Source organism: Bos indicus x Bos taurus, chromosome 24 (assembly GCF_003369695.1).
Source record: "Bos indicus x Bos taurus breed Angus x Brahman F1 hybrid chromosome 24, Bos_hybrid_MaternalHap_v2.0, whole genome shotgun sequence".
Lineage (NCBI taxonomy): Eukaryota > Metazoa > Chordata > Mammalia > Artiodactyla > Bovidae > Bos > Bos indicus x Bos taurus.
Window position 1 is genome coordinate 50,005,473 of NC_040099.1, and position 15,342 is coordinate 50,020,814.

General features: G+C 37.1%; 1 protein-coding gene across 18 annotated transcripts in view; it reads right to left on the reverse strand.

Moving 5' to 3' along the window:
* MBD1 (methyl-CpG binding domain protein 1) overlaps positions 1–15,342 on the reverse strand; it is a 61,164-nt gene that overhangs the window by 20,782 nt on the left and 25,040 nt on the right. For all 18 annotated transcript variants that reach the window (XM_027526232.1, XM_027526231.1, XM_027526228.1 and 15 more), the window contains 2 exons: positions 3,333–3,636; positions 930–1,148 (listed from right to left, as the gene is read on the reverse strand). In XM_027526232.1, the coding sequence (XP_027382033.1) occupies positions 930–1,148; positions 3,333–3,636 (523 nt within the window). The remainder of the gene's footprint in view (positions 1–929; positions 1,149–3,332; positions 3,637–15,342) is intronic.

Sequence of the window (15,342 nt, forward strand, 5' to 3'; positions counted from 1 at the left end):
TGGGGAAGGCAATGCATGTGTTGGGGCAGGAGCATATGGGAAATTTCTGTACCTGTTGCTCACTTTTGCTGTGAACCTAAAACTTCCCTGAAAAGTAAAGTCAACTGAAACAAAACAAAACAAATCGTAATACCTTTAGGAAAAATACAACACCCTAAAGAGTTCAATATAAATTTCAAAGGAACAACTAAATAAATATTGGAGTGATTTTCTCTACTCTCTTTGCTGTCAAAACTAGACTTCCTTCAAAGTCCAGCTTGAACGCCCCTTCTTCAGTGAAGTCTCCCCAGTTTCTGGACATACTTAGTCACTCTACTTCCTGTGACGCCATCCTGCTATCACAGTACTAACACCAAGCTATAGAGTGCTGCTGCTGCTGCTAAGTCGCTTCAGTTGTGTCCGACTCTGTGCGACCCCATAGACGGCAGCCCACCAGGCTCCCCAGTCCCTGGGATTCTCCAGGCAAGAACACTGGAGTGGGTTGCCATTTCCTTCTCCAATGCATGAAAGTGAAATGTGAAAGTGAAGTTGCTCAATCATGCCCAACTCTTAGCGACCCCATGGACTGTGGCCCACCAGGGTCCTCCATCCATGGGATTTTCCAGGCAAGAGTACTGGAGTGGGGTGCCATTGCCTTCTCCAAAGCTATACAGTAGGAGTTCTCAAAACAGACCGAGCATCAGAATCACCTGGGAGACCTTGTTAAAAGACAGGCTTCTTGTCCCTGCCATAGACCTGAATTTGGGGATTCTGATTCTGGAGCTGATGAATTTCTAACATCCTTCTAGATGACACTCATGCTGTGGTTCATGGACCACACTTACAGAAGCAGTGTTATGGTTTATTCTACACATGGCTGACTCCCATAAGACTGACAGCTCAACAAGGAACCTCTCCAGCACATAATAGGCATTGAGTAAGCGTCTTACTTTTTTTTGCTTCTTTTTATCAGTCTCCTCCTGTAAACTTTGAAGGGCATTTTGCATGAGCTTCATGTTCAAATCCTGCTCTTCTCTGTATTCCTGCTGCATACGCTCCATCTTCTCTTGGAGGGCTTTTTGCAAAGCAGCCCTTATTTCCTGTTTTGTCTTCTGTTTCTTTAGCTTATCCTGTTCATTCTCAAGTTTCACCTGTGCATTTTCATTTTCCTAAGGTGGAATAATAATGAAGATAATGCATCAATACAGTTGGACAAAACAAAAAAGTTAATGCATTTCATTTAAGAGGTGAGAATAAAGGGTTTCTTGGAAAGCACACACTCCTGGGTGTAAAGGGATTATGAGACATAAAACTTGACTTTTCATTGCTGAATCAACAATAAGGCTTTGTGAAATTGCTGTGTGTGATCATAAAGCAATAAATAGTATGGAGTTCAAAATGCAGAAAAGTATAACGATAAATCACTTATTCTTGGTAATCATTCACCTACTACCATTCTCAACATTTTGGCGTGTTGACCTTCCAGACTTTAGTCCTCCATGCGTATCTGTATATCTAGATTTGGATACACTATTAACCAGCAATTAGAGTCTAAGAATGGAAATGTGCACATCAGTCAAATATACAAAAGTAAATTAAGCATTTTGTTCTTTAAAAGTACTCCCCATTCCTCTCATTTTCTTATCTATCTGACCCTTCTGGCTGGCTTACCAATCAAGCAGTTTTAACTGGGGCACCAATGCTGCTGGGTGTTGGGAGTTTGGTAGAAAATCTGGGTATGGTATAAATTGAGGCATTAATCCTCCCACCAAAGGCATTTGAACTCTCCTGGAAGGATAAGTCCTTTCCCAGCTGGGACAGGAGATGACACAGTTATAGTGAGGAGAGATACAAGTCCCAGCTGACTTGATCTGAGACTCACAACAGCCATAAATACCATGATTTCTGGCTGGTGAGAAGAGAGTTATATGCTAGGCTTTTCCATTAATGCCATGAGCAGTAAATCCACACTGAATTGTGAAAGTCAAATGAGCTAATATAAGTGAAAATGCTCTGCAGTATTTAAGGCAAAACAGTGGACATCAAACATAAAAGCCAGTGGTATAGCAGGTCACATTTTTAAAAAAGTAAGATTGACTACAGGAAGCAGCAATCATCCAACTCAAACTATGAAACAGATAGAGATGGAAATAGGAGAGAATTGTTCAAGACTAAGAAACCTACAAGTAGTCTACTGTCTCAGTTTCCCCAGGTTAGTTCTGATTTTACACTGTTATGCTGAGGCACTGAACTAACTACACCCCTTCTAATCTCAAATATGCCCAGATTTGAATGATAAACAGGCACTCTTTCAAAAAGACTTATGACAGGACAGCAATGTTTGGATCCCAATTTAAATGTCAAATAACAGACAATAGTGGAAATTTGATACTGATTTTAGATGATAACAATGAATTATTATTAATTTTTTTAGGTTTGAAATGTATAAGAAAACTCCTTAGTTATATTGTTGTTGAGATACATACTCAACAACAAGAATGTATTTAAAGGGGAAATGACACATGTGGGACAAATTGTAAGTCAATAATGGAAGGGGTAGAATACAGGAAATCAATATATCAAAATATAACAGCTGTTGAAACTGTGAGATTGGTACACAAGGGCTCATGGGACTCTCCACTTCTGTGCATTTGAAAATGCTCATATTATTATTATTTAATATAACAGTATTGTTATAACACGTTATTATTATAACATTAAAAGGGTGGAATTTATATAACATATAAATTACAAAAAAATAGTGTTAAAGAACCTATTAGTGGCTGCTAGGGGTTAGGGTTGAGGATAGTGATAAAAGAAAATTTATATTTTTAGGATAAACAAGAAAATTTAAACATAAAATTCTCTCTGCCAGTTTGGGCCTCCTCCCTCCCTCTTTACAGTGAAATATGCATCTTCATTACACACTAACCAGACTTCCTCGAAGATGGGAATGCCTTCTTCACCGTAAAGATCAATTTTTATTTCCTTTCTTCTGACACTAGTAATGGAACTTCTTAGATTAGTATTCTTTCCGAATTCTGTAAGAGGTCATGGTGACTTACTGGTTGCTTTCTATGTGCTTATCTGGACTATTTATATTCGATGAACTTTATGTAAAATACCAGTGTGTCATTTTGATGTATGACCCTTTGACTTGAAAAGGTATATATATGAATGTGCCTTCAACCACTAACAGGCAGAGCAACTCGCAGAGCTTCTGAGAGTCTGTCTCCCGTATTATAATCCTTGGTTTGGCTTGAATAAAATTCTCCTTTTCTTAAGCAGGCCTGCAAACAGGTATTTACCCACTGAGTTCACCATTCCACCACAGGCGTCTGAAAAAGACCCACCACAAGTAGTGCCTCTTCCTCCTTCAGCCGCTGTGCCGCCTGCCTTTGCGCCTGGATGCTGGTGACCTGGGCATTTAGCCCCAGGCGCGTGTTCTCCACGAGCTCCTTCTGCCTCCTCTCCTCCTTAGCCTCTCGCCTCTCTTTGGCCAGGCGGTCTTCCTCCCAGAGCTTTGAGAACATCTGTTCTTCCACCACCTTCTGCCTTTTCAGCTCCTCGTTAAACGCTATTTGAGCTTTACGCTCCTCACACACAGCCTTCTGATGGATACAAAACAGCTCAGCGCGGAGCTCCTGGCAGCGTTCCCTGAAAGGGCAATTTAAAAAAGAAATCGAGCCTTTCATAAGACATTGCTCTCTTTAGGCACAAATCTGCACTGTCAGATACTGAAGTGAGAAAGTTAAAGAACTGGATGTAGGCCATCTGAGTGCGGATACACATGGGGGAGCAGCAAGGAGGAAGACACCAGGATGCCACAGACAAAATCCAGGCCCTGTAGTCAAGCGGAGCAGCCTCTGAATCCTAGTTCTGACGTTTCCTGTGTGACCTTGGGTCACAAACTTGATCCATCTGAGCTTATTTTTATATCTGTAAAAGAACTGTCTTTTAAGGTTCTGCTAAGGTTCAGAGATAAATGGATGTAAATACCTGGTAGATAATAGGAGCTGAGTGAATGGTAATTACTGTGATTACTACAGAGGAAACAGAAGAGGAACACGTCCCTGCAACATTACAGTTAGGTTAAGGCTTTGGTAGAAAGAGACCCTGCGTGTACACCCAAGAAGAGATCCAAGGATCGAGTCTGCATGATCACGGTGACGCTTCCCTATTGCCTCTGGATTCCAGGCAGGGCAGGACACATGTCCACTAAAGGGCTTACCGTTAGAGTTGAGAAAACAGTCCTGTTCTCGCCTTTCGGCAACTAGGTTTATGTCACCATTCAAGAGGAAATGTTATTTCAGTAAGTCTTTACACCTTATTCTTTCTTCAGCTTTCTTCAGATGTTCTTCATTGAGCCCATTTTTAATATAAGAGCTGTAAAATTCAACACTGACTGTACTGTAGAATTATTCAGCTATATTTTCTAAACTCCACTCTTCCTTTCCTCCAGATCAGACTTGTTAAACCAGAATATCAGGGGATAAGTCCCATCTGCATTTTTTTAACAGTGCCTCATGTGGTTCTGACATTTAGACAAGTTTGAGAGAACATTTGATGGGAAGGCTTTTTAAAAAAAAAAAAAAACATCAATTCTTCCTGTCTTCTAAATCAAATTCTACACAAAGAAGCTATAGTCTGGAGAATGAGTTCAACAAAGAATTTTAAAGAAATTTGAATTGCTAAGACTGAAAGAAAGGATGAGGTCTAAACTCTTATTACCCAAGGGTGGCCAATATCACACAAAATGACATTTATCAGATGCAGCTGAGTATTGTTTACCATTTGATGAGGATTAGTCTCACTCCTCAAAATGAATCTCTGTGAGAGCTGGGACTCAGGATATATTTCAGGAACATATGACCCATACTACTTACCCAATGGCCAATAAATAATTGTTGGTTTAACTGATACATAATTATACTGATTAGCAACATACCAGCTATCCACATTCTGTGGAAGGTGCAATAGATAACAGAAGCTGAAGTTACTAGGTTACAAAAAAAAAAAAAACCACACACTTTAACACTGAAGAAAAAAAATTCATCTGTCTAGAATTCACCTGTGAAATTCTCAGATTTGGCCATGATAACTTACTAAAGTCCTTCTCAATCCCATGATTCATATTCTAACAAAGCTATTCAATTAATGGAAATCTAAAACCTAAGAATAAGAAGAAATATGGCTTATATTTAAAATTTTTATTTAAAATAAAATAAACTCTTTCTTCCTAAGTATAAAACCAATACATGCTCATTGCAGAAAAACTAGAAAATAAAATTATGAAAGATACTATAAATAATGCTGCTGCTGCTGCTGCTGCTGCTAAGTCGCTTCAGTCGTGTCCGACTCTGTGTGACCCCATAGACGGCAGCCCACCAGGCTCCCCCATCCCTGGGATTCTCCAGGCAAGAACACTGGAGTGGGTTGCCATTTCCTTCTCCAATGCATGAAAGTGAAGTCGCTCAGTCGTGTCCGACTCTTAGCGACCCCATGGACTGTGGCCCACCAGGGTCCTCCATCCATGGGATTTTCCAGGCAAGAGTACTGGAGTGGGGTGCCATTGCCTTCTCCATAAATAATGCTAGTCCAACTATTAAGAGATAGACACTATTAGTATGTTAATATATATTTCTTTCCTATGTATGCATCTTTTTACTAGAATTGGGGTCTTTCTGCATATCTATATCTCCTGTATTTTAATTTTTCCACCTATCATTTTATTGGGAGTGTTTTCTCATGAAATATTCTTTAAAATATTTTCTAACTTCAAAACTTTATTATAGTTTAATAAGCTGCATAGTAGAGACTAGAGTCTATAAATACATCACAGTTTACTTAAACATTCCCCTGTTTGATGAACATAAAGGTTACTTCTGACTTTTATTACAATGTTGCAATGAACATGGTTTCTGTCACTCTTTCTGTTTATTGCTAATGATTTTTTTAAGGTAATTCCTTCCTTAATATAAAACCAGAGTACAAAAACATTCTTAAGGCAGTTAGTTGATGATACATGCTACCAAGAAGGCCAGAAGTGACACCATATGAAAGAGCTCATATCATATTCATTTTTTCAGATCAGTAGGTCTTCAAACTTTTTTGATTATGCATGTCTCTCAGTAAAAAAAATTCTAAGCACCCACAATATTATTTATAAATTATATGAGGTTATTATATGTAACTATATCATATAAATTAGCTAGCCACAAAAATTAAAATGAGCTGAGCTAAAAAGTAACAAATAGAATACCTATTTTAATGATAATAATTACTGATAAGAGGAAAACTTTTTGTCGGTGCTTTACATGGTACTTTTACATATAAAATCTTATTTCATCCTCATAAGGACCTTATAAGCAAGTATTATCCCCATTTCAGAGTTAAAGAAATCAAATCTCAGGGAGCCAAAATTTCTTTCCAAGTCACAAAGCCAGGAGTAATAATATTATTAACAATAGTTATTAAGTGCCTATTATTTGCCAGGCACTGTTCTAAGCAGTTTACATGTCTGAACTCTTACAATCTTCATAACAACCAATATTGCAGCAAACACTATTGTAAGCTCATTATTACTATTATTTTATCCTCAATTTGCAGATGAGGAAATGAAGGCACAGAGCAATATTGGGTAGCACAGGTATCCACTGACAAAATGAAGGGACAAGCTACTGAATAGAGAAAACATTTGCAAATGACATGACTGATAAGGGGTTAATATCCAACATATAAAAACAACCTATACAACTCAATTAAAAAAAAAATTTTAAATGGACAGAGGAACTGAAGACATTTTTCCAAAGAGGACATGCAAATAGCCAACAGGCACATGAAAAGATGATTAGCATATCATCAGGGAAATGCAAATCAAAACCACAGTGAGAGAACTCCCTGGAGTCCAGTGGTTAGGACATCATGTTTTCACTGCCAAGAGCCTGGTTTCAATCCCTGGTCAGGGACACAGTGTGACCAAGAGGAAAAGGAAAAAAACCACAATGAGATTCCAGTTGCACTTGCTTGTCCGAATGGCTATCATGAAAAAGAACACAAATAACAAAGCTGGCAAGGATGTTATGCAGCCATGGTGGAAGACAGTATGAACGCTTCTCAAAAAACTAAAATAAAACTACCATATGACCCAACAATTACACACCTGTGTACATATCAGAAAAAAACAAACAACAACAAAAAAAACCTAAAAGCTAAAAACACTAATTCAAAAAGACACATGAACCACAATGATAGCAGCATTATTTATAATTGTCAAGATATGAAAGCAACGCAAGTGTCCATTAACAGATGAATGGATAAAGAAGATGTGGTACATACAGACAACAGACTACTCAGCCATAAAAAAGAATAAAATTTTGCCATCTGCAGCAAAATGGATGGACTTGGAGGGTATTATGCTAAGTAAAATAAGTCAGAGAAAGAGAAATACTGTATGTTATCACTTATATGTGGAATCTAGAAAATACAACAAGCTAGTGAATATAACAAAAAAGAAGCAGACTCATGGATACAGAAATCAAACTAGTAGTTACCACTGGAGAGAGGCAAGTGGGAAGGGGCAATACAGGAGGAGGGGATACAAAAATTTTTTTCACAATGAACTTGAAAGCATGATCTGTAAAAGAAAAATCGAAATATTGGATTTCATCAAAATTAAAAATTTTTTCTCTGTGAAAGACCCCATTAAGAGGATTAAAAAAAAAAAATAAGCTACAGGCCAGGACAAAATATTTCAAAACTATATATCCTACAAAGGGCTCATATCTGGAATATATAAAGAATTCTTACTACTCAACAGCTAATCCAATTAGAAAATGGGCAAAAGACATGAAGATACATTTCACCAAATTGAATATACACATGGCAAATAAGCATATGAAAAGTTGTTCAACATCACAACCCATTAAGGAAATGCCAATTAAGGCCACAGTGAAATATCACTGCACACCTCTGTCCTAATAATGACAGTATCAAAAGCTGGCAAAGATATGAAAAAAACTTGATCTTTTATACATTACTAGTAGAATTATAAAATCATACAGCCATGTTGGAAAATAATTTATTAGTTTCTTACAAAATTAAGCATACATATAAGACCAGCATATGGCAATTATCTGAGAGAAAGGAAAACTTATGTTCACACAAATATATGAACACAAATGTTGATATTAGATTCATTCATAATAGATAAAAACTAGAAACAATCAAAATGTACATAAGTGAATGGTTTACAGAAATTTAAATACATCCACACAATGGAATACCTCTCAGCAATAAAAATGACAAACTATTAATACTGCAGCAATTTAGATGAACTTCAAAGACAATTCATTGACTGAAAAGGCCAATTTTGACAGATCACATACTGTACAAGTTCAAATATACAATATCAGGAAATTATGAAGATGATGGTGAGAGTGGTAGCTGTGACTATAAAGGGAAGCACAGGAAGACCCATGTGGTGATGGAATAGTTCTGTATCTTGATTGTGTGGGGTATTAGATGGATCTACATACATGATAAAATGGCACAGAATTATACACACACATTATGCCAATGTCAATTTCCTTGTATGATATTGTGTTATAACCACTGAAGGAAAAATGGGGTAATAATATATTTCTGTACTATCTTTGCAATTTCTATGAATACATAATTATTTACAAGTAAAAAGTTTTAAAAGTCACTGGTTATCTTGTTGTTATTATTCATTTCCTTTCATTATTGTTACTGAAAGTAATTTTGCTGTTTAGAAGACCTGGAACAATAAAAATGACCCATTCTAGTTATCAAATATTCTAGGTATGCCACTAAATATACTAAAAGAAATTAATGTACTTATCTGCCAGAAGACATGTACAAGAATGTCCACAGCAGCTTTATTCATAAGGATCCAAAACTGGAGATACATGAAATGCCTGTAACCTGGAGAACGAATAAACTGTGGCATATTTATACAATGGGATACTAAAAGGACGAGGAAGGGGAAGCAGAGGAAGAGGAATAATTTCATCTTGCTTTATACATACATTAAAGCTTCAATTATATTTGCAGTAATGGGGCATAATTTAGTATCCCTTGATCAAAATTTAATCCTGGCCTTTCACTCTTATGATGAATTTAAACTGTATTTATATTGCAGTTCTGTTAGAAGTACTGCATTAAAAAACACTGAAAATGGTTTGCTTTCAAGTAAATTATGGTAGTCTCCCTTATCCACCATTTCACTTTCTACAATTTCTGTTACCCATGGTCAGCTGTTGGAGAAGGCAATGGCACCCCACTCCAGTACTCTTGCCTGGAAAATCCCATGGACGGAGGAGCCTGGTAGGCTGCAGTCCATGGGGTCATGAAGAGTCAGACATGACTGAGCAACTTCCCTTTCACTTTTCACTTTCCTGCATTGGAGAAGGCAATGGCAACCCACTCCAGTGTTCTTGCCTGGAGAATCCCAGGGATGGGGGAGCCTGATGGGCTGGCGTCTATGGGGTCATACAGAGTCGGACATGACTGAAGCGACTTAGCAGCAGCAGCAGCATGGCCAGCTGTATTCTGAAAACATTAAATGGAAAACTCCAGAAATAAAAGTTCAAAAATTTTCAATTGCACATTGTTCTAAAGTGTGATGAAACTTTGCACCACCCAGCTTTATTCCGCTTAGGATCTCCAACAACTGACATCCTCTGCTCCTGACATTCAGTCATCAGCATCGTCACAGATCAACGATCCAGAATCACCCAAAGTAGGTGACCTGTGGTCAGGTCAATAGCCTAACGCTACATCCCAATACAGGGCCTCCCGGGTGGCACTAGTGTGAAGAACCTGCTTAAGAGGGTTAAGGGACCGGAGTTTGACCCCTGGGTCAGGAAGATCCCCTGGAGAAGGGTATGGCAAACACTCCAGTATTCTTGCCTTGAGAATCCCTATGGATAGACGAGCCTGGCATGCTATGGGCCACAGGGTCACAGAGTTGGACAACTGGAGCAACTTAGCGCACACACACGCATGCACGTCACAATCCATCATTCATCTTACTTACCATATAGACATTTCATTGGGCTTCCCTGGTGGCTCAGATGGTAAAGCGTCTGCCTACAATGCAGGAGACCTGGGTTCAATCCCTGGGTAGGGAAGATCTCCTGGAGAAGGAAATGACAACCCACTCCAGTACTCTTGCCTGGAAAATCCCATGGACGAAGGAGCCTGGTAGGCTACAGTCCATGGGGTCGCAAAGAGTCAGACACGACTGAGCAACTTCACTTTCACTTTTAGACATTTTATTAATCTCACATCATCACAAGAAGAAGGGTGAGTATAGTACAATAAGATATTTTGAGACACAGAGAGAGAGAGGGAGACCACATTCACAAGTTACATTACACTATATTGTTATAACCACTCCATTTTATTATCTGCAATTGTTACTAATCTCTGAAATGTAACTAATCTATAAATTAAACTTTGTCAGGGATGTATAGGAAATGTATAGGAAAAAAACACAATGTATACAGAATTCAGTTTCAGACATTTACTGGGGATCTTGGAATGTATGCCCCATGGATAACATGGGTGACTGTTGCAGGATATAACTATTTCTTCTAAAATTCGAATTAATTCATCTAACTAGCAAGGTATACAACATGAAGTTGTATACTCAGTTGTATAAGATTTCTTTATAAAATCTTTATAATTGTTACCAAATTAATAAACATTTTAAGAATCCAAACCACTTATGAAACTTCATTTTTTCTTACTGTGTAAAAAAGAAAAAAAAAAAAACATTTACTATAAAGTGGGAAATATACTAATGGTCCATTGAAATCCACTTCCTAGTTTCCCCTTTGCCCCTTACAGCATTTTCTCCTCCAGTAGCCAGTAGGGAGTATCTAGATCCTAACAAAGACAGGAGGTGAGGCTGTGCTTTACATGGGTTACAGACAACAAGTGTAGATAAGGTGCATCCACAGAAAGGATATGAGAAAGACTTAGAATCCCTAGCTAGGCTGATTGGTGAAGGTATTTCTTTCCTGAAGTCAGTTAGTAAAAGCTGGAAGGGGTAAATACTACTTCACAGGCAAACATAGCCATACAAGACTTCAAAGAATACAAAAATGAAGGAAAATATACACCAACAAAGGAATACAATGCTTTTCTAGTGATCAATCCCAAAGAAATAGAGATGTACAAGTTACCTGCTAAAGAATTCAAAACATCTGTTTTTAGGAAGATCAGTGAGTTAGAATACTGACAGATGACTCAACAAAATCAGGAAAACAACATAGGAACAAAATGAGAAGTTCAATAGAGATAGAAATCATCAAAAAGAACCAAACAAATTCTGGAGCTGAAAAATACAATGCATGAAATAAAAATCCAAAAGATAGCATCAACATCAGACACAAACAAACAAGAGGAGGAAAAAATCTGAGAATTCAAAGACAGAGGGGCCAAATGGATAAAAAACAAGATCCAACAACATGCTGCTTATAACAGACCTGCTTCAGGTTTAAGGCTGCTGCTGCTGCTGCTAAGTCGCTTCAGTCGTGTCCAACTCTGTGCGACCCCATAGACAGCAGCCCATCAGGCTCCCCTGTCCCTGGGATTTTCCAGGCAAGAACACTGGAGTGGGTTGCCATTTCCTTCTCCAATGCAGGAAAGTGAAAAGTGAAAGGGAAGTCGCTCAGTCATGTCCGACTCTTAGCAACCCCATGGACTGCAGCCTACCAGGCTCCTCCGTCCATGGGGTTTGCCAGGCAAGAGTACTGGAGTAGGGTGCCATTGCCTTCTCCAGGTTTAAGGCTACATATCTTTAAAGTCAAGGGATGGAAAAAGATACTCCATGAAAGTAGAAACCAAAAGAGAGCAGAAGTACCTACACTTTGACAAAATAGACCTTAACTCAAAAGATGTTACAAGATGTAACAAAAGACAAAAGATGTAACAAGAGACACAGTCAATTCATCAAGAGGATATAACAATTATAAAGTCATTCCTTCATACCTGTAGCAGATTCACTTGAGGATCTGCCACAGATAACAAAATCCACAGATGCTCAAGTTCTATAGTCAACCTTCCATATCCATGGTTCCACATTTGCAGATTCAACTAATCCCAGATCATATAGTACTACATTTATTGGGAAGAAAACACATTTAAGTGGACCTTCAGAGTCTGTGTTGTTCGAGGAGTTAGCAGTATATGCACTCAATATCAGAGCACTTAAATACGTTAAACAAAGATGAACAGATATCAAGGGAAAAACAGACAGCAGTGCAGTAATAGTAGGAGACTTCAATATTCCATTTTGGCAGTGCACAGGTCATCCAGACAGAAAATCAATAAGGAAACAATAGATTGAAGTATACTTTAGATCAAATGAATCTAACACACATACACAGAACATTCCATCTAATAGCAGAATACATAATCTTCTCACGTACACATGGAGCATTCTCCAGGACAGATCACATGCCACATCACACAAAAGTCTTAAATTTAAAAAGACTGAATAATGTATCTTTTTTTTTTTTTACCACAATGGCATAAAAGTAGCAATCAATAACAGAAAGAAAGCTGGAAAAATTAACAGATGTGTGGAAATTTAAAAAACACACTCCTGAACAACCAATGGGTCAAAGAAGAAATCAAAGGGGAAATAGAGCGATGGTACGGGGAGGGAGGAGGGTTCAGGATGGGGAACACATGTATACCTGTGGCGGATTCATTTTGATATTTGGCAAAACCAATACAATATTGTAAAGTTTAAAAATAAAATAAAATTTAAAAAAAACCCTTAAATTAAAATGGAAATACAAATATCCAAAATTAAGAGATGCAGCAAAAGCCCCCTTAAGAAGAAAGTTTATAACAATAAACACCTATATTAAGAGAAAAGAAAGATCTCAAAAATCCGACTTTACCTCAAGGTACTATCAAGAATAAACTAAGCCCAAAGTAATCAGAAGAAAGGAAATAACAAAGATCAGGATGGAAGTAAATGAAACAGAGACTAGAAAAATGATAAAACATATCAATGAAACTAATAGCTGTTTTTTTGAAGAGGTAAAATTGACAATCTTTAGCTGGACTAGCTAAGAAAGAATGATTCAAATAAATAAAATTAGAAATAAAAGAGGAAACTTAACAACTGATACTGTAAAAATACAAGGGATCATGAGAGACTATTAGGAACAATTACATGCAAACAAATTAGATAATCTAAAAAAATGGATTAATTCCTAGATACATATAACCTACCAAGACTGAATCATGACAAAAGAGAAAATCTGAAAAGACCAATAATGAGTAAGGAGACTGAATCAGTAGTCAAAACTCCCAAAAAAGAAGCCCAGGACCAGATGGTTTCACTGGTGAGTTCTACCAAACATTTAAAGAAGAATTAATACCAACCCTTCTCAAATCCTCCCCAAAAAATGAAGAAGAGAGAACACTTCAATATCCCTAATGAACACAAATGTGAAAATCCTCAATATAATATTAGCATATTAGAAGAATCACATACCATAATCAAGCACAATTTATCCTTGGAATGCAAGAATAGTTAAGTATATGCAAATCAGTAAATGTGCCACATCACATTAACGGAATGAAGGATAAACATTATATGATCATCTAATTAGCTACAAAAGAAATTTGACAAATTTATGATACAAAAAACTCTCAACAAATTAAGTGTAGAAGGAATGTAGCTCAACAGGCTATACATAACTAGCACACAGCTAACATCATGTTCAGAAGTGAAAAATTGAAGGCTTTTTCTTAAAATCAGGCATAAGACAATGGTGCCCACTCTTGCCACTTTTATTCAACATAGTACTGGAAATCCTAGCCAGAGCAGTTAGGCAAGAAAAAGAAATAAATATATCTAAAATGAAAAAGTGGAAGTAAAACTGTCTGTTTGCAGATGACATGATCTTACTTTATATATATAGAAAACCTTAAAGATTCCATCAAAAAGTGTTAGAACTAATCAGTGAATTCATTAAAGCTATAGGAATTGAAATTAATGAACAGAAATCAGTTGCATTTTTATACACTAAAAATGAACCACCTGAAAGAGAAATTAAGAAAATAATCCTATTTCCAATAGGTTCAAAAACAATAAAAATAGGAATAAATTTAAGCAAGGAAGTTAAAGATCTGTATACTGAAAATTATAAGATACTGATGAAAGAAACTGAAGATTCAAATAGATGGAAAGATATCCTTTGTCCTTGGATTGGAATATTAATATTGTTATTAATAAAATGTCCTTACTACCCAAAGTGACACATTCAGTGCAATGCCTATCGAAACTCCAATGGCATTTTCACAGAAAGAGAAAAAATCCTAAAATTTCAATTGAATTACAAAAGATCTCAAATAGCCAAAGCAATCTTGATAAAGAAGAACAAAGCTGGAAGCATCACACATTTGATTTCAAACTATATTACAAAGCTATAAAAATCAAAACAGTAATGATAGTGGCATAAAAACAGATGAATAGAGCAATGCTCAGTTGGTAAAGAATCCGCCTGCAAAGAAGGAGACCCCAGCTAGATTCCTGAGTATGGAAGATCTGCTGGAGAATGTATATGCTACCCACTCCAGTATTCTTGGGCTTCCCTTGTGGCTCAGCTGGTAAAGAATCCACCTGCAATGTGGAAGACCTGGGTTCAATCCCTGGGTTGGGAAGATTCCCTGGAGAAGGGAAAGGCTACCCACTCCAGTATTCTGGCCCTAGAGAATTCCATGGACTGTATAGTCCATGGGGTCGCAAAGAGTGGGACACGAATAAATGACTTTCACTTTCAGAGCAGTGGAACAGAACAGGGGGCCCAGAAAGAATTCCATGTATCATATATATGGTCAACCAATCCTTTATAAAGAGGCCAAGAACACACAATGGGGAAAGGACAGTCTCTTCAATAAACAACCTTGGTAAAACTGGATGACCATAGGCAAAAGAATGAAACTGGATCACCATTTACAAAAATTAACTCAAAATGGATTAAAAACTTAAACATTAAGACCTGAAACTGTAAAATATGTAGAAGAAAACATAAGGGGAAAGCTCCTTGATATTGGTCTTGACAATGATTTTTTGGATAAGATGCTAAAAGCAAAGGCAACAAAATAAAAAATAAACAAGTGGGACTATATCCAATTATTAATAAAAAGTTTCTTCACAGCAATGGAAACAACAAAGTAAAAAGGCAACCTACAGAATGGGAAAGAATATTTTCAAATCATGTATCTGTTAAAAGGTTAATATCTAATACACTTAAGAAACTCATATAACTCAATAGCAAAAAACTAATAATCTGACTACACAAATGAACA